The following is a 23,713-nucleotide window of genomic DNA, read 5'->3' as shown; positions in this document are numbered from 1 at the left end:
AACAAAGACATTTGCTTTACAGCTTTCTACCATGCTGACAACGTTTCTTTAGTCATTCGGCAGTCTTGCAGTCTGAACCCCTGCAGGAAATCCACCCTTACAATATAATGAAATTGTCTTATGTAGTTAAGTGGTTTTATTTGTTTATTTGGAATAGCAGGGAATTTTAAAACCGTGATTTCTACTCTTTTTATGAGCTTTTTAATTGTGTTTATTCTATTTATTTTTATGAGTTTTTTATATCAATTTTTAAATGGCCTGTCATTCCAATGCCAGTGAGAACAAAATACAAAAGGATAGAGTAAAATAGTTTAATAGAACAACAGGCAGTTATGCGCTCATTCAACTTTTCTGCAAAAAATGCACATGTATGATACAAAAATACCCACAAATTACATATAAAAGATTTTCTATTGTACTAAACATTTAAAATGTTTCTACTTAATTGGGTTCCATAATGTGCACTACTATAAATGCTGTCTAGGTAGGCAGATTAATAGGGTTTGAGACGCAGCCGATGTTTTTAATGTTTACATGCATTGAAAATCTCATCAATAGAGTAACAGCTCACCTTTGAATGAGCACAACCGATACAACACATCACAGATGCAATTCATAATCAGTAATGTCTGTAGCCTGAATAATTTGCGCGAACACCCACCCACCCCCTTGTTGAAGGAAAGACAAAGCGCGTGACGCAGAGAACAGGACAGGGAAGAGTTAACCATTACCGCTGTCTTTGGGGAGATGGTGATGTAAACCCCTAAACCATGTGACACTTTAATAAATCATAGCGCCGACAGAAACAAACACACACTGTTCCATCGACAGGCGAACAAAACACCATTCTCCACGTCTAAATCAAAGACTGCAGCGGGAAAAGAAGCCTATATCGAGCGCGCGCGGAAGGATGTGCTGTCTGCCGGTGGAGGAGCAGACTTTAGGCGCGCGCGGAGACTCCGTGTGTCACGGGCGCGCTCCGCTGCCGTTCGCGCACCGACTGCGCTGGATCGGAGACCAGCTGGAGAAGAGATGGGCTGCAAACGACAAAAACTCCGGCGGTGGACAACGAAGCGGCGGGGGAAACATCATCAAAAGCTTCCAAATTGTGTGCACGGTCATTCAAGTAACGCTTCTGGTGCTTTTAGTCAAAAAGCGACACCTGTAGGTGAGACGAGGCTCTGCTGGTCTACAGCAACAGGTAAGAATGACCGACTCGAGGACAGGGACTTTATTGACATGCGTAGTGGCTTTCTTGGAATTACTTTCTTCACATGTTACGCGTTATATTGGAGTAATAGGCATCCATGTATTAATAGCAATTATAATGTACACTTGGCAAGCTAGCAAATTGCTTATGAAGAGGAGGTACTTCAGATTATAGGCTAAAATCTTTTTGAAATTCAAATTTTAAGATCGTCAATTTAACTTTATATTCAGTTTGCCGACTAATGTGACTAAAAACGGCTTTAAACATAAATAAAACAATGCAAATGTAAATATATAAAACAACGCATTTATGAAGCTGTTATTTTTGAAGTTTTCAACAGTTTGATAATTGAAGGTACATGCAAAATACTATGGAAAGTAGATATTTCTAAGTCCTTCTAAAATCAATTAATTATTTCTATAAATACACGTAAATGGAATATGCTAGAAGTAAAAAGTCAAAAATTTAGCGGTGCTTTAATTAAAATGCAACTTTGCTATATTAAAAATGTATTGTTTTGTATTGAAACCCCACAAATTATAAATTAAACGCAAAATATACACAATTGTGTGTATTACATCAAAAGTCAGATTCAACAAGTAGTTGGTAATCTTTAACAAAATATAATTAAATATTTATATTGAATTCATGTCATTTAATTTTCTTTTTGCATTGATTGTAACTTCTGTGCATTGATACATAATGCTAAATCAGCTTAATTCCCAATTTTCCCCCCATCAGATGAATCTTCAGATTCTCCTGGGACGATCCGCTCCAGATTTATGGGAGAGGAGAAGGTGCTGGTCACATCTGCACTCTGTAGAAACTTGCCATGCAAACAGTGTGTCAATGTTTTCTCATCCATGTATATCTCACAACTTTTGCAGTAGTGTTGTAATGGAAACATGCAAACAGCAGACGCATCTGTGCTGTACATTACAAGCGTGCTGATCACTTTCATAACAACCGATACTTCATCCCGAAGTCTTCTTGATTACCGAAGCATGGCAAGCCGATGTTAGAAGTCTTAAGGTCAGTGTAGTCAAACCCAGCGGTGTCTCCTGGGAAATCTTTCTAAATAAAAGGCTGATGTCATTGTCCCTTGGCGTTTGCGAGGAAATCTTTTTCTACCACTATGGCAATAGGAGCCTTGCCTCAACTTTGATGACCTTGCAGTTGAGTTTTTCTTGTTGCTGGTAAAAGTTGAGAGGGTGCTTTGGATATGCAAAAGCTGTAAATGATTCAAATATGATCAATCACGGTCAATCTTCAGAGGAGAGCTACCAAAAAAACACTACTACCAAAACCTCTCCTCTGCATAATGCACTGTAACATTTAGTTATAAGCTACTGTAAGTGACTATGCCATTCAATATCTGAGCTGTGATTTTGTTTCTTTGTCGTTTTTATGAGATATTTATTACTTTGATTGTCCTTAACACCGTACTCTTCTCAATGGAAAGCATATTTATACTGTAGAATGATTTTAAGTGTATTTGAACTTGATGTTGTTCACAGATGAAGACAAATCTTTTTTTAGGACTTTTTATAAAGGGCTTCTGGCTTGATTGTTTGTGTCAGTGTTAATATAGAAATGTGACATGAATGAGATTTCATGCGAAATGTGAATCAAAGGGCATGCTACTGATGTTTACATAAGCTACAATCTTTTATAGTTTACGTTACTACCATGTGTTTTAAACATGTTTTACCTCTGCTATTTTGATATTGTGAGTTTTGTCATTTATGAAAATAAAAAGGCTTTAAATATACACAGCAGTGTTACTTACGTTTTATGAATATTTTGAATTAGTTTTTATATATTTACTTTTCATGTTCATTTTAGTTAATTTTTTGTTATTCCGTTATTTCGCTATTTAGGTTTAATTTATTTTGATTTCAATGTCAGTTTTTTTATTTATTTCCAGTTAATAACTTTAGTGCTTCAACTTACATTTATTTCAGTTTATTGACGAGGCAACATTTCTAATTTTCATGTAGTTCAAGTTTTTCACCTAATATTTATGTTTTATTTTATTTCATTTCAGTTTTATTTCAATGAACAGCAATGTTTTTAATAGTTTTCGATTTTTTTCAAGGATAACAACCCTGACACAGAGAACTCTTTTAAATGTCATTATAAAAACAGATAGCTCTAGACGTTTAATCAAATTAAACTGGGCTGAAAAATAAATGTAATTATTAATTCACCATCACTGGTTTTTATCATATTACTGTTGTCATGATTTTAAATAAATAACCCAATGAGACGATAATGATTTTACCACAGTGAACTTGCTTAGATTTCCTATGGTTGACTTGCTCTAAAGCTTCATGTCTTGTGAATTTTCATTTTAATAAACAATTTAGACCATTGCAAAAAAACAGTTGACTCTGGATTAAGTTTAATAGCTTGGATAAACCAAAAAAAGTGTTAGAAAACAGTTGATTATCATGCTTCATAATGATAATATTAAAAATTCAACAAGTTTTACTTGTTGAAAAGCATGTATAAGAAGACAAAAACACACTTTTTCAACTCTGCTATCAGACATAATGTAATGCTATTGTACATTCAACAATGTAACATTTTTTGTCACACTTCCCTACAGTACACGGCAATGTTTCATCATATGACATTATGAACAGCAACGTTTTATGCATGGTGAACATGTTTCATTATATTCAACAGGACCAGAAAACCTTTGACATTCAGCTGGGTCGCTGTTCAGTAGATCTGAAAGTGTGCGGACGTTGTCCCATCCTTCCAGTTACGCAGATTTTCGACCACTGCTGACCGACACAGCGGACACGTTCTCTCACGGTCAAACCACAGGCATAAACACTCCTCACAGAACACATGCTGCAGAAAAACAACACATTTACCACACAGGAACTCCTTCAATACTGTTGATAGAGCATCTCATAGAGTGTGCAGATCTGTTCCCATTAATGTTTTTTAAAGTGGTACTTCACCGCTGGCAAAATGGGCTTTCAATAAAACTTGGCTGCCTATACAGTAGAAAGGCTAAAAAAATTATTGTATTATTTATTTTTTTTACTCTGGCCTACCTGACTAGAAAAGGGAGAAAAAAGGGTGCTGTCTTCCCATTTGTCAAATAGGTAGAAAAAATGCAACACCCATAATGCACTGGACATGTTACTGTTACAAGGTTACTGTCCAAGGTCCCAGTCTGCTGTGAATACAGTTAAATAGCGCCTTGCTTTAGTAGGAAATACTTCTTAGCAAACTTTTAGCCATAATGATGTCAACTTGTATTGTTCCTGGGTGCAAGCATTCAAAGAGTAAACGTTTAGCAGGAGTGAGTTACTATTGATTTCCAGTGAAGGATCCACTTTAATAGTTTCCTTAGTCACTGCACTGACCCTGTTATATGTGTAATATTAGTGGAATTAGTGAGTCATTGTCTGTTACCTGACAGAGCAGTGCGATTGGCTCTCTGAATTCAGCCTGGCAGATCGCACACACATCCCCAGCCTCACTGCACTGCTGAGTACTGGCTCTCGTACCGTAACTCTGTGAAACACATGCATATGCATATATATATATAAATAAATTTAAAAAACAGTAAAAATGTTAATATAGTGAAATATTATTACTATTTTAAAGACCTGTTTAATATATTTTAAAATTAAATTTATTTCTGAATTTTCAGCATCATTACTCCAGTCTTTAGTGTCACATGATCCTTCAGAAATCCTTCTAATATGCTGATTTGCTGTATATCCTATTGTTATCAATGTTCGGGCTTTGGGCACTTGTGAATCATATACAGCACCTGCTGCAATATTTCAATCACTAAAAACAGCGGGACATTCTAAAACGCTTAAGGTGAAAAACACTTTAAGTGCCTTCAAAAATGTAAAATTAAAAAAAAAATCAGAATACACTTACACTTACACTTATTGATGATGCATATATAAGTGGGCAGATGAGCCCGATTATGAAAGCAATGTGCTAAATGGTTAAGCGTCTTCTTTATAATGGTTTTCTTTGGAGAAATGCTTAATGAGAAACTGTGCATTGTGTTTATATTCTGGGTTCATCTGCTTGCCTATACATAGTTTTCATCATCAATAAGGTGCATGTTGAATTTGGTCTTGTAATGTCACTGGAGTACATTAGTACTTAATACAAACCTGGTAAAATAACTGGCGGGCAATGGAGGAAAGTCTTGTTTTGCCCTCCAGCTGGGTGTTCCTATAAGGGTGTGACTTCACATAAAATTTTATGTCTATATTTTTAAAATATTTTTAATGTTTCATAAAGAGTACATGCCATTTAGTATAACGATGATGCACATTCAAAGTGACACTCCAGAACTAGAAACCAAAACATCTTCAGTATTTCATTGTCCAAGTCAAACTACTGTTATTTATTGTTATACATATTTGTTCATTGTTCACTTTAATAAATGCCTAGGCAGAGGACATAGCACTCACCTGTGAGCTACAGAGAATGGCGAATGCTTTTCGAATGCCAGATATTCTTCCACACAAATCAAATGACTGAAACGGAACAACATTGCAAATTTAACGCCACACACACACACGTACAGAAAAGATCGCCTGAATAATGAGCTCTGAAAAAGACACTTTGAAAGGTTCTACAAACCTTTCAACGCCACATGAAATTTATCTTGTGCACATAAAGGTCTTTTTTAAAAGGTTCATTGCAACAAAAGAATCAAGTAAAATAAAATAAAATAAAAAACACAAAGGACAATGACATCAGCATTTACATTACACGGAAAAGGCAAAACCAGATAGACTACCTTACAAAGACTGTAAATGATAATCAGAGTTGCTCCCAGGAAGTAGCTGCTGGACGGATCTTCACCCATGATGTACTTGTACCACAGCTGGATGGGAACCAAAGCTCTGAAAAGTTGACTCAGCTCCTCTATGAGCAGATAAAACTTCCCCTGAAAGGTCAAACACAGATACAGATCTACATTCAAACCTCTCACACTAAACCCTTGATAAAGACTCAGAGTCTCTGTCCAAATATGAACGAATTCTTCTGGAGCGGTAGAAGAGGCCAGATATATATATATATATATACACAGATATAAAGAAAAGTGATAACACATCATACAGGCTAATCATAATTAAAAAGTAGTCATATGAAACAATGTACATACTTACAAAATTATTATTTACGTTATATTCATGAAGCTATTGGGATTAATATATGTTTTTTCATTGGATAGAACCCCTACATTAGCATAATATTAATAATAAGATTAATAATACATTGTTAATCATGATGAGCCTGTATGATAAATAAACCTTTAGCGGACAAATGTATTATTATTATTACTATTATTATTTCTTAATTTCCACTAAATGTTTATCAGATAAAGCAGCTAACATAATAATAATAATAATAATAATAATAATAATACATTCCACTGAACGTTTATTTAATCATACATGCAGGCTTATCGTTGTTGCAAATTAGACATATGAAACAATATACTTATGGATAAAATAGATAGCAGATAGTATAATAATAATAATTTTAAATTATTATTATGCAGTACATTTTGATTTGAATAAAGTCTTGAAACATAATTAAAAATTAATCATCTGAAACAATATACTTATACATATTCATAAGGCTTGCAGGATAAATAATCGTTTTGTTCATTCGATAAAACAGCTAGCATATTAATAATAATAATGTGTATATTATTATTATTATTCACTAAATGTTTATAAACCCAAACAGGCTCATTTCACTATGATGCTTGTAAGACTTCCAGCTATGACGGCCAACTGTTTAACAACACCTTTACAAACGGAGCGACACTCAAGCAACGGCATGCGATGACAACACTGAAACAAACCACACATCCTTCCTCTAGCTGAATTTGAACATGATCCCAGTCTCATCTCATCTGTTCGTTCATTAACTGTGAACATCTTACCCTCAAGCTTTAAAGATGCTGTGACATGGAGGGGGGGTGTTCTTCTACCGAAAAATGGCCACAGTCCAGTGCTCTGCGCTCTCCTGGCAATTTACTGCGCAGCAAACAAAACTGGCAGAAACGAAGTACACCTGCTACCCACATCAAATATAACAAGCTCACCCGACCCAATCCCTAATCATAACATTTTCAAAGTAGCGGGATAACAGTAAATATCATCTAACTTCAGTGTGAAAGGGCAACACTTTCATGCTGAGCCACGTCATGCAACCGAGCCTCTGCGTCTAAGCTCATAGTGAACAACAGGATAGAATGCGTCAAATATACCTAACAAAGCTTCTTTCTTAAAGCATAGACATCTTTGTTGCTTATCAAGACAAAAACAGCCCAAAAAAATTACAAAAATACGCCGGATATTTAAAATGCTTTGCAAACATTGTGAATTCTGTTTTTTTATCCATTATATTTCATAATTTTCTATTCTAGGCTTTTTTAGTTGGGTTTAGTGACTCTGCAGACGCCGTAGTGACATATAACTGTCAGATTATACGTTCGCTGTCTCAGAGTCGAGTGTGGATGAATGTGTAGCTGATATGAAGTGGTTTTTGATCAAAAAACACTGAACATGAAGGAACCAACAAAAATAAAACTTCAAATGGTGATTACACCAACATCTACTGTGATGGTAGACGTGAAAAAGCAGTATAATCCAACACAGGGACAAGACACCATTATTAAAAAACTACTCAGGCAGAATATTTATTGTGTTATGATATTCACAGCTACTTTTGTAACTGAAATAAGTTGTCAATATAGACAATAATAAATGTAAATTATAAAATTAAATCAACATCTATAATTGTATAGAGTGATAACTTGATTACAGAACCCATATAATGCTTTTTCAAATATTACCTTTCATGCAGTTTGTAATATAACTGTTTGTGGATGTAAAAGGTTTGCAAAGTTTTAAAAATAAAAGTGCACGATACAGTTATTGTCTCCTACTTCACACCCTCAATAAACAGTAGTTGTAAGCTGAGACTGGAAGAGTTTGGTTTGTGTTGTCGACATGTTTCGAGAAGATGCTGTTTTCTGCGAATACGCTTTGCATGCACTTCCAAAAGATGAGGACTCGTGATGGAATTGATATGGAAAACGAATGCCATCCTTAATATCACTGTTTAAGTGCTGAGGAAGCCTCAAGTGCTGAAATTCAGATATGGTAATGGCCGTTTAGTTTCCGATACGCACTGTAAGCACTTACCAAGCACAACAGACTGGGCTGTTTGACCAATCAGAGCAGAGTAGCTCTCGGAAAGGAGGGGCTTAGAGACTGAATCTTTGAACAAACCGTTTTCAGACTCATTGAGAAATGAGGTGATGCTGCAATGTATATTATAAGAAAATTAAAGTGTTTTATGACCTTGGATGCATGCAAAACTATTGTAGCAAACCTCCAAAGCAAAATTAGGAACCTTTAAAACAGCATAATAGGGCACTTTAATATTATGACAAATAAAATAAAAATGATTAATTCATTCTTTCACCTGGTAAAGATAAAAAAAAAAAAAAATCCAATTAACTTGGACTGATAGTATATAAGTCATCTACAGATCACGTTAACCACCTAGCAACCACCAAGAACACCCTAGCAACCTCACAGAAGCCCTCCACCAATCACATCTTCTTTAGAAAAATGCACAAGAGTCACCTGTACAGATTTTACAGAAGAAATGTTTTTTTCTTGTTACAAAAGATTCCCATTTCAAATAATGCTGTTTCTATTCATCAAAGAATCCTGAACAAAAATCACGGTTTACACAGAATATTAAGCAGCACAACTTTTCAACTTTGAAAATAATAAATGTTTCTTGAGCAACAAATCACCATATTAAAATGATTTCTGAAGGATCATGTGACACTCAAGACTGGAGTAATTATGCTGAAAATTCAGCTTTGCGTCAGAAATAAATTACGTTTTAAAAAATATTCAAACAGAAAACTGTTCTTTAAATCATAATACTGGTTTCAAAATATTACGTTTTTTACTGTATTTTTAATCAAATAAATGCAGACTAGGTGAGCAGAAGAGACGTCCTGCAAAAGAGTGAATGTATTATTACTATTACTAATAAAGGTCTGGGTATCTCAGTTTAGTAACTAATCCATGATCCACAATCATCTTTCAGATGAATGTCTGAAGTCATAATCACCCACATCAAGTGCTGACGGCCTGACACTAGTCACAGCACAGGATGCATAATGACTTGTTGGACTCCACCTGACAGCGATTAATCACCCTGTTGGGGAGCTTGCTAGCTGACTGACGGAGATCTGTAACCTCCGTACGCAAGCAATTCATCTTAGCCAGAGTCCCTGCAGCCCTGTATTCGCTCACACTTAAGCGATTAGACAAACTGGAGCTGGAATTCATCCAACTACTGAAAAGTTGGTCCAACTGCATCATGGGGGAGCAGCTCATTTCCTCTTAGTCTTAACAGCCGTGTCCGTGACTTCAAAACAACAATAAAGAAAACAATTATCAAAAACCTGTGTAGGTCCTCAGGGTGGGAAATGGCTTAATTTATCTAAGGGCAACATTAGATTTTCTTTGAAAAAACTTTTTTCTATGCATCTGTTTCTCATATAGGAGGCACAGGTTTGAATCTGACCCCTATTCCCATCAACTTCAATACACAAATGCTGTATTCAAGTCATGTTATGATATTTAAGATTTTCTTTTAGCTGCAAATTTAGTGAAAGACAATAATTATTAGAAATATTAGAATGAGCAAATTGATGTTGGTCATAATCAAGTGTTAATTGCGAAGGTTGACAGTTTAATTAGGTTGTATGCATTTTGTGTACTGTTGATGAAGAAACGAGATCAATCTTGGCAGAAAATAATACTCAATTAGTTGTTAGGGAAGCAACAAGCTTGTGCAACACAACAACATTTCCCATCATTCTCAGTGATTGCATAAAATGATAAACTACAGAAAAAAATGCACCACTTCTTCATTAAAAAATGAATAAATGACCATTTCAGATGACACCAACTTTGGATTGACATAAAAAACAACTATCAAATGTTATCCATATACTGTATAATTTTGTAATATTAATAGACCTTATTCAGAACAGCGCCATGACGGGTATGAAAGTGAGGCTGTGAGGTATAGACTTGCCGTGTTTCCAATGGCATCCGCTGTAAAAAGCTGAATAAATCTCCTAGATTACGTACAATTTTCCACAGCTTATATTGTCGGGAGTTTTTTGTCAACTGAAATTTCTTGAAAATATATTTTTCAGTGTTTCTTGAGCAGAACAATCCAAAAACACATTAAATAACAGTACAGCCCATTGAAGAGATGCATGTCTATCCCTCACAGCCTCGCTTTCAATAATATAAGATGACGGATGCTGCTGTGAATAAGGTCTATTGCTGCCTAACTTGTGTCTCGTTGTGAATACATGACGTTAGCTAACCACATAACATATATTATTGTTACAATTCCTGTCTTGTTTCACCTGTTTTGTTTAAGGACTTTTATTTTGATATGTATTTTCTGTTCCTATAGTTTCACTACTAGTGTTTCACCTATCTGTGTTTAGTTCCTGTTTGCCTTTGTTACCATAGTTACCCTTGTTTTTTTGTCATACTGATTGATTACTCTCGCCTGTCCCTTGTTTCAGGGGGCGTTTATACAACACCGTTTTCAACTAAAAATAGAAAAACAATGATCCGTTTTTGTCATTTATTTACCCGACAACGATGTTTTAAGGGCCTGAAATCGCAAACTTTTGAAAATGGGATTCAAGGTGCACATTTTTGAAAACGATACTTTTATCGTCACCGTGTAAACAACAAAACCACGAATCTCTGAAAGCGGTGAAGTCATGCACATGTGTATTAAGTGTTCAGTCTATAGGTGCGTAGTGTTTCTTTACAAAGTGACAACGCCAACTACTGGCCGGGCAGCAGAATACAGCGTGTTTATTCGTTTTGGATGATTGTTTTGACAATGTTATCTCGAAAAACACAAAGGAAAAATGTTTCCGTTTTTTGTACATCGTTGTCATGTAAATGTCCCCTCAGTAGGCTGTTGTCGATTACCCTCTTGTGTGTGTGTGTGTGTGTGTGTGTGTCATCTTCTGCCTTTTTTAATGTTTATAAAAGTAGTATCTCTTGCTCACCATGTATTGAATCAAAAATACTCTAAAATCAGTAATACTGTCAAATGTTATTACAACTCAAAATAAATTTTCTATTTGAATAGTCTTCATAAGTGTCACATGACCCTTCAGAAATCATTCTAATATGCTGATTTGCTGCTCAAGAAACATTTCCTATTATTATCAATGTTGAAAACATTTGTGCTGCTTTACATTTTTGCTGAAACCTGAATACTAAGTTCAAAAGAAGCATTTATTTGAAATATACATATTTACAACATTATAAATGTCTTTACTGCTTTTGGTAGTGTATGAAAAATTATGCTTACATATCAATTAGGAGTATCATATTGTTAAAATAGTAGCTTATGCCAATAGACAGTCTATGTGCCTATTAGTGCTGCACGATTAATCATATCGCAATCGCGATGTCAAGCCTATGCGATTATATGACGCAAAATGCTGCGATTTTATATGAAATAGCCTAAACAAATTAGGGCTATTAACGCAATTAACACAGCATCTGTTAATTTTTTGTCATCATTTGGCTAGTGTTACATGATCCTGCTCTTATTCATGCAAATGCTTTTAAACCATTCATGCGCGACAAGTGTATCACGCGTGCAGACAAGACAGCACGCCAGAATACAGTTCTCTTTCGCGCTTGAACGAACAATAACACATAAAATTATGCCAAAATGTCTTTTTGTCGAGTATCTTCATAACATGGGAGCAGTCTTATGAAGAACGTAACGAGTTTGTGACTGTGAGAGAATGAGGCGCGCAGCGGCTGGTCTTAAAGGGACAGCCACTAATTATCTCTGTCGTTAATCAAAGAACAAAGGGAACAGAGAAAACACTCACTGCTCTTGACTAAAGAACTTTTGTAACTTTAATAAGGATTAGTCTATATATAATTTAAAATGTATGCAGCACAGACTGTTTGATAACTTTATTCAATTTCTGTATATGTCCTACCTGTTAGACAGGAAGTTGTTATATTTTTTGAAGCCTAATAAATGTTTTAAAAAAAATGATAGCTTTCAATTGTAATGACGGAATCACTGTAATGTTGGATGGCTATAATTAATGTTCAAAATTATATTTTTATCCAGACTTCAATGGCTTATTGATCACTATAGGTGTTATCAATCATTTAGTTGTTGTTGCTAGTTAAGAGTTGAGAGATACACATTTCAGCATTATCACTAATCTGTGTGTCCATTTTCCTTGAGAACCAAGCAAATTGACTCATGAAACCATTTGTTTATTATATCGCAATTGCATATCACAATCGCAATATTGACCTCAATAATAGCAATATGACATTTTCCCCAAATCGTGCGGCCCTAGTGCCTATGTTGGTAGTAGACAACAAGGCCACTAATAGGTTCTGTGACAGAATTATTGATTCCTCAGTCCTCATATACGTGTGCACTGAAGTGTTATGGACAGTGTGAGTTCATACTGACATGCACAGGCTTGCTGAAGCAATTATGTGAGAGCTTATACTGACATGTATGGATGCATGTGTATGTGTTGTGTTGTGTTGTGTCTTTGTAGCTGTGGTGATGCTTGGCATGGAAAGTCAGCGGAAAGCCTGACATATTGACCATGACATCATCGCCTGAAAGTGTGCCACCTGGGCTTGATACAAGAGGTGGAAAGTGTGTGTTCAGTTTCAGGGGGTGGGTATGGAGATGACTGGGAGTTGAAGTTAATAGCTGGAAGTGTAATATGGGCAAGAACAATGGTAAGTTCCTGGAACAGAGCTTCAGAGGAACAGAAACTGTGCAAATCAGATTATCTTAGCAGATGTGGATGCAAAGTTTGTGTTTGAGTCAAACAAATGGTTTGGAGCGGATTGCACATGTTTGATTATTCTATGTTATAGAGAGTGTGATGTGTTTACAGAGCGGTTATTGCTGTATGTGCAAACTCTAATGAATTGGTGATTGTGTAAGAGCGTATGTGCGTGTCTGTCTACATGTGTGTTCCTCAGAGAGATGACCTCATCCCAGCCCCAGTGGGCCAATGAGCTCACACACTGCCTTCATAGCAGCCAACCACACAGGCACACTATTTTTTTTTACCTTAACTTGCCAGTTGCACCCAGTTTGAACTGGTACTTTGGAACTGAATGGAGCTACCGGTACCGGAGTACCTGACCATAATCTCATCATGCTAGAGCTGCACGGTTAACCGTTACATGACCACCATCTCGATTCAAACACCCATGCGATCTCATTCCTAAATGACAACGAATCATCTATGTCTATTAAACCTTTGACAAAATCACACGGGAACATACAAATCTGCATGGGCGCTGCAGCTGACCTAGAGAAAGCAGTATGAAACAGCAAGTACCTTCACAGAAGTACCTTGGATATAAACACTGATGTATATGGAAGGTAACAAAATAGAGCAAATCCTTTTGAAAATAACATGGCGCATCTAAATAACGATTGTATCATTTTTTCAAATTAATTAAACATTTAAATAGACTGCATCGATTAACATTGTGTCAGGACTTCTAGTAAATTACATGTTATTTTGTTTAGTCGTCTCGTCTGTTCAGAATCGTGGGAGAATCGTGAAAAATTGTGATTCTCCATTTATCCAGAATCGTGCAGCTCTACATCATGCTAAAACTCTAAAACATGAAGACTTCAGAGATCTAATGTAAACTGCGTTTTCTAGGATGTTTTATTTGCCAGAGGCTTGATTTGAAGTCCATAAGACAAAACAAATGCATTACAAACATGTAGAAGAATCAAACATTCATTAAACAAGGTTTGCTTTTTGCAGTAGTTTGTACATGTACATACTCAACAAATAATTTCAGCACTGTAAAAAAAAAAAAAAAAAGTAGGCAATCATTTAATTAAACTCTGAGATTGTACATTTTAAAATTTTGATTTTGTACTACACAAACATGTTAACTGCAAATTAATTGAAATGATGACTAAGCTAAAGTCATACAATATGATTGCATAAACATCATGTTAACTCAAATTATTTACAATTAGCTGCTAGCTAGCAATAGCACACTTGCATGTTATAATATAACAAAGAGACCATCACCTGCATGTACTTAACATGCCATATACATAAACTGCGTCCGAAATCAAATACTTCCCTACTATAAAGTATGCAAAAATAGTACGCCAAAAAACTAGGCAAAAAGTCCCCTGATGATCTATTACTTACGCCGATATTCTGAACCACGCACTTTACTATCCCATGAGGCCATGGGAGAGGATTTATGAATGGAAGTGAAGCGACGCAACCGACACTGGTAGGCCACATGACAGTAGAAACATGGAGGATGTAGTACATACAAATTTAACTTGTACAACACACATTTTATATATAGAACTTTTCTAAATGGTTGCGAAGTAATTTTAAATTCAAATGTAGTACCTACTCACACAGTATAACATTTCAGATGCAGCTATATTTTTGCAGTCCATCCTTGACCTAACTACAGGATCTACTCTTCACCATAATGGTAACCCCTGCAACACTGCAACATAACAGAAACCCCTTCACAACACTAACACATCTCTCCCTATATTCATCTTGTGCAAAAACACACAAAATAACACTTCATTTCAATATTTACTTGCCTTAAGCGGTCTGATGCAAAGCATGCTTGGAACTAGAACTCTTCTGTACTCATTCAGTTTAAGTTCAGCTAATTAAAATCAGTTATTGAGTTCACTTGACCTTTTTCTATTAAGTCCAATGAACTTTCAGTAATATTTGAGTGAAATAAACTCATTTCATTTTCATTTAATTTCATTGTTCGGGTTTACAGTGTGCATTTTAACAGACTATTGTGGAAAGATGAATATATATATATATATATATATATATATATATATATTATATGCCATTCTGCTCTATTAATACCAGTATGGGCATCAGTTAGTAAAAATGACATTTCAGTTGACCAACAAAGTAAATGACATTTATATTGTAGGACTGTAGTATTCGACTTGGTACTGTACACTGAAGAAGAGTAAAGTGAAACATTGTAAATTGTCATCTTACCCTGGACTTGAATGCGAGGATCATTTTAGGGAGGAACAGTATGAGGCATTTGAGCTCGATGGTGAAATATTTCAGCACAAAATCTGTTATTCCAACAGCCCAGATCAGGTCAAAGAAATCAAAACTGTTGATGTTTGGCTTAGAAAAAATAAGGCTGGGGAGAAAAAAAAAACTTTGTTTTTTTAAAATGTTTCTTAATATTGTAATTTATAATAATACAATTTAACTACAAATAATGTGATTTTATAATATACATTTTAAATATTTATTTAGGATATACTACCATTAAAAAATGTGGGGTCAGTAGGAAATTAATACATTTATTCAGCAAGAGAGCATTAAATTAATCAAAAATAAATACATTTATAATGTTACAACAGATTTATATTTCAAATAAGTGCTGCTCTTTTAAACTTTCTACTCATCACAGCAAAATCACAAAAATATTAAGCAGAACATGTTTTCAACACTGATAATAATAAGAAATGTTTCTTGAGCAGCAAATCATCATATTAGAACATTAAAGTAATGATGCTGAAAGTTTCTTTTAAAATATATTAAAATACAAAACAGTTATTTTAAATTGTAATAATATGTCACAATATTACTGTTTTTACTGTATTTTTGATCAAACAAATGAAGCCTTAGCGACCCCAAACTTTTGAATGGTAGTACATAAGAAATAATAACAAAAAAACTACTAAAAATGAAAACAGTGAATGCTTTAAATTAAAAGCTGGTTCAAATGTGAATAATGAAAAATGATGGAAAGCTAAATACTCACAAATCCTGATATACACAAACATAAAATGAGAGATCACGCTGCAAAATGACAACATGGAGTAAATGAAAATTTTCAACCGTATAAAGCAAAAAACATAACATTCTAGGAACATGCAGGATAACATAAAAATAGATGAATGTTTGATACACATAATCAGTTACAATAGTGACTCTGAAGCTAATGAATGGGACTGTACCTGTTGTGAAGTTCCTCAACACTGAAGGTGTAGTACACATACACAATGTTGCCAGCGAGAAAGATCATAATCCAGAGAGTGGTAAACACAGATCTCTCCTCCTGAAAATAGATCCCATCACAATGACACGTACAGCAAGTACTAAGCAGAACAACTGGTCACATATGAACTTATACAGCAGTGTCATTCTGGATAGGAACTAATTTAAAAAAGAGTAATGTTGAAAGCACAAGTTCATAGTGTTTACACTCATCAGGGAGCTAGTTGCACATTACACTGGATATAATAAGAAAAATTTTACAAAAAAAATAATATCACACACAGGACCTTTACGAAAGCAGTTATTTAGTAGGAACTTTAATCCAAAGCGACTTACAGTACACGCATTACAAGGAAAACCCCACTGTAGTGACTTAATACTGTGACTTAACACTGTAGTGACACTACTGTTCAAAAGTTTGGGGTTAGTTTGATTTTTTTTACAGAATTTAATACTTTTATTTTGCAAGGATACATTAAATATATCAAAAGTGACAGTAAAGCATTCAAATAAAGGCTAAATCAAAGAATTCCACAAAAAATTAAGCAGCACAACTGGTTTCAACATTGTTAATAATAAGAAATGTTTCTTGAGCAGCAAATCAGCATATTTGAATGTTTTTGTAGTATCATGTGACACTGAAGACTGGAGTAATGATGCCGAAAATTCAGCTTTGCCATCACACAAAAAAACATTTAAAAAAAATCATACTGACCCCAAACTTTTAAACGGTATTGTATACGTCTTGCTTGAGGGCAAATGCAAATGTCTCCTAGTGTATATGAGCGAATGCAGAAACCAGAACAGCCAGTTATTTAACTAGAGTATAAAACGATGAATCAAACGTATCTCACCCGCAATGCCACCTGATGCTTCAGCGTTGAGTTAGCAAAGGCAAATGTGCTGATCATTCCAATGCAAACAGCAATTCCTGAGAAATACAAAGAGAATCATGTTTCAACAACTTGCATTTTACATATCTTCTGAAAAATAATGCACAGTAGTTATTACATTTTATATTATATATTAATTATCTCTGGTCCAACAAAACATCAGTGATCAATTGCTCTAAATTGCATATCACAATCTCAGTAATAACAGCTGTGATTTTGACTCATGCATTCAACAGCAAAGGCAGCTCATAGTATATTGAACCTACCAAGCTTGTGCTGAAAGCAGACTTTAGCAAGGAGAATGAGGATAAAAGGGAATCCTCTCTGAAGCCATGTGACCACGGCCTTGAGCTCAGAGAGAGCAGGAGAAGGTGTAGAGGCATCGTCACCTGCAAAATGAATACTTTTATTCAGTGAGGAATAGATGCCTTAAACGGAGAGTTCACCTAAAAATGAAAATTCTGTCATCATTCACTCCGCCTTAAGTTGTTCCAAACCTGTATGAATGTCTTTGTTCTGCTACACAAAGGTAGATATTTGGGAGAATGTTTGTAACCCATTGACTACCATAGTATTTTTTTTCTTCCTACTATGGTAGTCAATGGGGCCCAAGATCTGTTTGGTTATCAACATTCTTTAAAATACCTTCCTTCGAGTTCAGCTGAACAAAGACATTTATACCGGTTTGGAACAACTTGAGGGGAAGTAAATGATGACAGAATTTGTATTTTTGGGTGAACTATTCTTTTCAATTGACATTCATAATGTCAAATAAATGCAGTTATTTTGAACTTTCTATTAATCAAGGAATCCTGAAAAAAGTATCATGGTTTTCACAAAAATATTAAGCAGCACAACTGTTTTCAACATTGATAATAAGAATAAATGTTTCTTGAGCAGCAAATCAGCATATTAGAATGATTTCTGAAGGATCATGTGATGCTGAAAACTGGAGTAATGATGCTGAAATTTCTTTTAAAATATAAAACAGTTATTTTAAATTATAATAATAAAACGGTAGTGTATGTATCATTACACTATAATTGTTCATGACAAGTCAAGTCACCTTTATTTATATAGCGCTTTATACAATACAGTTTGTTTCAAAGCAGCTTTACAGTGATAAATAGGAAAAAAATGATTCAGTGTACCAAAAAGATTTCAAATCTGCTATAAAGCAGCTCTAAAAAAACAATAGTAAACAGTCATTATTCCGTTGAAATCAGTTCTCTGTTGATTCAGTTTGGTTCAATGTGGTCTTTTAGTGTTTTAAACACATCTCTCACCTCCATCATCTCTGCTCCCGTGCCTCTCAGCAGAGGTGGCCGCATGCAGGAGAGAAGAGCGGTGCTGGCCGGAGTGATGATGAAGATGGTGGTGATGATGATGATGGTGCGGAGGAGGGCGAGGAAGATAAGGTGGGCTCTCTGTCCGGTGAGAGCTTTCGTCCCTTGAAGAGGACGCCATCTGAATGAAGACGTCCGGTGGAGAACCCAGAACCATTCCCGCAGACTGGAAGGGAGCTGAGGACACGTTCCCTGCAGAGACGCCCACCAGACCAGAGAAAAGCTGCTGGGGCGATGTAGGAGAGTCTGGCTTCAGACAGTCAAACACTCCTCCTTCATCAAGACTACTCTCTGAACCGAGAGTTTGACTCCTGTTCCTGCAACAAGACAAGAAAGCAGTCAGCATTTGCACTGCAAGGCCTAATGCACATATTACACTGAATGAGTAGCAGAGTTTTTTGTTTGTTTGTTTGTTTCGAAAATTGGGCTAATGGGCTTCAATACAACTACATTCATTTTTTCACAGAAATTCAGTACGATTACATGAAAGTGTTATTGTAATAGATCATTATATTGTATGTAAATGTTAATATTAATATATATTTGTTAAATAAAGCATTAGCTCATATAAACTAACAATGAGCAAAGTATTTTACAGCATTTAATAATCTTTGGTAATAGAATTAAAGTTATTTTTTGGTTTGTGTTACAGTGAATTCATTAACTGATGTTAACAGATACAACTTTTTATACAAATATTTTAAATGTGTATTACTGTTGAAATTTACTTTAACTGAGAATAAAAAATGCTGTAAAAGTGTTGTTTATTGTTAGTTTATGTTTACTCTGTAAAGCTTGACATATGAAATAATAATAAAATAAAATAAAAAAATTAATAGGAACAGTTCATTGAACTTTCAGACAAACTATTTGATACATATTTGAAACATTTGGCTTTTATGGCTTATGTAGTATGATATAGGAGAATAAACATGAATTTAAAAAAAAAAAAAAAAGTTTATTCAGAGGCCCAATCGGAGCACAAATATACAATTTGGTACGATTGCTGATATTTATATGGCCAAACAGTAAGATGAAAATCTGATAGCTTCTCATGAAATTAAATAAGATTTTTATAACAGTATAGCAGACTTACATAAAATACACATAAATATCAGTTGTCAGTCTATATCTGCCAATAATATTTCTTAGTAAGATCATATTTAAATTCTTAGAAAAAAATATTTTCTAGAAAAAAAACAAGTTATGGATAATCAAGTAACCCTAAGTTGCTTCAGTCCATCATGTGTTCATCTTCAAGTATAACTAACAACATTAAAGCTATTCCTAAATTCACAGCAAAATGGCACGTGAACCAAGACCTCATTCCCCTCAAGGTGGACATATTTACAATTATACTACTAAACTGACATTTCCTTGCTAAAACAGTATAGACTATCAATCAGATGACAGAAGGGATGTAGTAGATTGTGTACAACAGGTTTTTCAGCAAAGTTTTGATCATGTTCATTTAGAGGCCTTAGAAATGTGCTTTATAGCGTTAACTGATGCAGTCAACAATTGTTGACAAATGAATGCTCAGTGATTTAATTCAATAACTATACCTAAACTTACTTGTCAAGTTACAGTGACTTAACAGGTAAAGCTTGCTGACTAGGGATGTTCAGGCTAGAAAGCCAGGAGGGGCAACCAACATCAAACACAAATGCTGGTATCCAGATAAAAGTAGACTTAAAACTGTAAAGATATTTCGAGTATATGAGTAAAACCCAACCTTTCTGGTGGCATGCCCTCGGTGTTGCTGCTGTGGCGTCTCTGCATGGCACCCGCTTTATCACCAGGAGCTCCAAAACTAGGGTGAAACAGGAAGTACGTTTGTAAAAGAAACACAAAGTTACGATTTAAGAAAAATGTACTTATTATTTACACAAAACATTTAAAATAAAATTGTGCAAAATGACATCGTATAGAACAATTCAGAACATAACATGATATTGTGACACATAAGAGCATGAACAGTATACACACTATAGAATAGGAAAAGTTTAGATGATGAAATTATGATATACAGTTGTAACCAAAATTATTCAACCTTCATTTCAAAACAGGTTTGCAAAAAGTACCAAAGATGCATGAAGGGGTTGAATCATTTTGAGACTGCAGAAGTCATTAAAAGTTGCATTTGGGGAAACCACTTGAAACATTAGTGGTGTTGAGCTATTTCAATTACTTTTGTTTGATTTGTGTATTGCAAACAGCTGAAAGTCTGTAAATATTGCTAATAAACCTGATTAGCAATGGGGTTTGAATCATTTCGATTTCAACTGTATATAAGAGACAGTTATGAGAGGACTTCATTTCTTCTGTGGACCACACTGTGGAAAATTCTCTGAAAAGGAGAAGTTTAACAGCTAATAATGAGCCGCTTTCTTCCCTACAAAAAAACGTTAAAAAAAAAAAACATACTCCATGAATGACATTTAAGAAAAAATGATTAGCAGGTTTTGCACTATACAGTATTCCTAGTCTTCTGAAGTGATGTATCTTTATGCGAGGAACAGGCTGAAATTTCATTATTCGCTGAAAATCTTGCTTGACAGCAAAAGTCACCTTTCACTTTTAATGTATAATTCAGCTTAAACATACAACTATGAATAACTCCTTTTTCAGTTAGATGAAGTAGGTAGAAAAACATGGGTTGCCTGCATTCGAGTACTATTGTATTTCTATGGTTTCTCTAGTGCCTGGGAGGCTCAAAGTGTAGGTGATATAAGAACATTAACATCTATTCTGAGTGTGCGATTGAGAGAAAAAGCACAAAATGCATAGTACACATCAGTTTTAGAAAATAAGAAGTTGAATATATATTCACAATGCAAGTCCTTGGTGGTACAGGAGAGCTACATTGGATCTATACATAACATACAGCTGGTACGATCGGTTCTTGTTCAGATGCTCAGGTCATTGTTTAGCTATAGAAACAGGTAGATGGAGAAATATACCAATGACAGAGAGAACCTGTAATTATTGTAATCTAACCAATATCTCTGTGATTGAAGACGAGAAGCATTTTTTTGTATGATTGTTCTTTGTACATGGATCTGCGTAAGAAATATTTGGGTGATCTCACCCTTGGTGGTGATGTTTGTATTATGTCACTGGTTTGTGAGTCAAAGCATGCATGGAGATTGGCATTGTATATATATATATATATATATATATATATATATATATATATATATATATATATAGCCTATATCATGAAGAAAAGAGCATCTGTCACGCTATTGTGACTTTTTGGAACTATGGGCTGAGCCTGAGAGGCCATGTATTGCTCAAATAAATTTGACTGATTGATTGTAATAATTCCTATTACGTTCCACAGAACAAAGAAAGTCGCAGTCATGAGCATGAGCCTGTCAGTGATGAATGCTGCTTTTTTCGGTTTAAAAGCACATCTAATTTCTTAGAAACGAGCAGAATTATCTTACCTTCATCGCAGCTTGCAACAGAAACGCACACATGAATCTTTAACCACTGTTTTGCGTGATTTTGTTTTAACATAAACCCTAAAAATGTGAAAACATCAGTCAGTGATGTAGACTGCAGAGCGGATGTGAACCGATTTGTTTCCGGAAGTACACACGGTGGGCAGCCAATCACGACGCCGCGTTGGCCCGCATTTCCGCACGGAGAGAGCTGTTGTTGTACAGCCTGATTTCTGCAACTCTAAGTATTTAAATAATTTACTACCTAAACAAATAATCTCATCACAATCCTGTGATCGTGCATATAAAATGATAAGATTAATGTTAGATTAAAGCCGCGCGCGTTTCAATCGGGTTGACAACAATCATGTTCTGATAACGTTAGTGATTTTGCAGCTAACATTACATCTCTCAAAATGAGATATATCAATGTATAAGTCTCCATCCAGAACATGTCATGCATAAAATGGGTTAAATGTCTACAAACTCACTGTTTGTCCAACTAACGACGGCAATCGATCTCTTAACGTTACTGGCGGCCTGTGTCATATAATACATATTCTTCACGCGATCGCTGAGAGTGACAGTGGATGCAAGAGATGCTGTGTTAGATGAATCGGCAGGATCTCTCTGTCTGAGATCACTAGTGCTGTTTATTTAGCTCCATCACATCTACCTGGACCTGGTGCACATCCAGAAGAACGCCTCCATGGTGTTCCGCCGGCTCTTGCGCAAGCGTTGGGTCCTGGGTGTCGTGTTCGGGTTGTCGCTCATCTACTTTCTCACCAGCACCCTCAAACAGGTATGTAACGTTCGTGGGGGTTTTGATGCTGCTGTGTCCCCACTAGGGAGGAACCAAGATTTATGGTATGTCAATCCAAAGGTCGATTCTTTTTTTTGTAATCAAAAACCTTTAGTGCTGTCAAATAAATTGATCACGATTAATCGGATTTAACATAAACGGGTTTTTTTTCCAAGTTATATATATATATATATATATATATATATATATATATATATATATATATATATATATATATATATATATTAAAAAAACGTTTAATATATATATATTATATAAAAAAAAAACGTTTATGTTAGATGCGATTAATTGATTTGACAGCACTATATATTTGACACTGTGCACTTCTGGAGACTCCAGGTAGGATGCAGTTCTGGAAAATGGTGGCACTAAAGGGTTCCTGATGGTTTTACACTTAATTCTTTGGTAACACTTTACAATAAGGTCCATTAGTTTACATTAGTTAACTATATTAGTTAGCGTGAACTAATAATGAACTTCACTTACACAGCATTTTTAATCTTTGTTAATGTTAATTTCATCATTTACTAATCCATTATTCAAATCTTGTTAACATTAGCTGATGCACTGTGAACTAACATGAACAAACAATGAATGACTGTGTTTTTATTAACTAACGTTAACAAAGATGAACAAATACAGTAGCAAATGTATTGCTCATGGATAGTTCATGTTAGTGAATACATAAACTAAGGTTAACTAATGAACCTTATTGTAAAGTGTTACCAATTCTTTACCTTAATTCTTAATTCTTTTGCAGTCTTTTCTTCTCCACCTGTATTTA

At 35.0% G+C, this 23,713-nt stretch overlaps 1 protein-coding gene and 1 long non-coding RNA gene across 6 annotated transcripts; one reads left to right on the top strand and one right to left on the bottom strand.

Annotated features, from left to right (window-relative positions):
• The first annotated feature begins 774 nt into the window (after nucleotides 1-774).
• Nucleotides 775-3,594, top strand: LOC143749169 (uncharacterized). Its single transcript, XR_013206890.1, has 2 exons — nucleotides 775-1,201; nucleotides 1,952-3,594. It is a non-coding gene; the product is annotated as an uncharacterized LOC143749169 (long non-coding RNA).
• Nucleotides 3,595-3,597: 3 nt separating this feature from the next.
• rnft2 (ring finger protein, transmembrane 2) lies at nucleotides 3,598-22,934 on the bottom strand. Of its 5 annotated transcripts, none has more exons than XR_013206889.1 (12): nucleotides 22,783-22,934; nucleotides 20,393-20,470; nucleotides 18,598-18,974; nucleotides 17,578-17,700; nucleotides 17,273-17,349; nucleotides 16,379-16,479; nucleotides 15,399-15,552; nucleotides 6,006-6,155; nucleotides 5,674-5,739; nucleotides 5,371-5,431; nucleotides 4,646-4,747; nucleotides 3,598-4,072 (listed from the first exon to the last, which is right to left on the bottom strand). XR_013206889.1 is itself a non-coding variant. In XM_077241659.1 (12 exons), exons 1-12 carry the CDS (start codon nucleotides 22,878-22,880, stop codon nucleotides 3,938-3,940), a joined length of 1,428 nt encoding a protein of 475 aa, XP_077097774.1. In that variant the 5' UTR covers nucleotides 22,881-22,933; the 3' UTR covers nucleotides 3,598-3,937. The 5 variants fall into 5 exon arrangements, 4 of the variants coding, with proteins under 4 accessions (XP_077097774.1, XP_077097772.1, XP_077097773.1 ...); XM_077241659.1 differs by lacking the exon at nucleotides 5,371-5,431 and adding an exon at nucleotides 16,183-16,220 and having other exon boundaries at nucleotides 15,399-15,481; nucleotides 22,783-22,933; XM_077241657.1 differs by lacking the exon at nucleotides 5,371-5,431 and having other exon boundaries at nucleotides 22,783-22,933.
• Between the last annotated feature and the right edge of the window lie 779 nt (nucleotides 22,935-23,713).

Source organism: Siphateles boraxobius, unplaced genomic scaffold (genome assembly GCF_051911475.1).
Source record: "Siphateles boraxobius isolate OS27281-9 unplaced genomic scaffold, OSU_SipBor_1 24, whole genome shotgun sequence".
Lineage (NCBI taxonomy): Eukaryota > Metazoa > Chordata > Actinopteri > Cypriniformes > Leuciscidae > Siphateles > Siphateles boraxobius.
Note: the sequence above shows the minus strand (reverse complement) of the source record. Positions and strands in the feature narration are given on the sequence as shown.

Excerpts from the sequence above, each read along its gene's own strand:
- rnft2 (XM_077241657.1), bottom strand. The coding sequence starts at position 22,880 with ATGAGCGACAACCCGAACACGACACCCAGGACCCAACGCTTGCGCAAG. Across the intron at positions 20,471-22,782 it reads TGGATGTGCACCAGGTCCAG|TTTTGGAGCTCCTGGTGATA; the intron begins GTAGATGTGATG and ends GTTTCACCCTAG. Across the intron at positions 5,740-6,005 it reads TCATTTACAGTCTTTGTAAG|TCATTTGATTTGTGTGGAAG; the intron begins GTAGTCTATCTG and ends GTTCCGTTTCAG.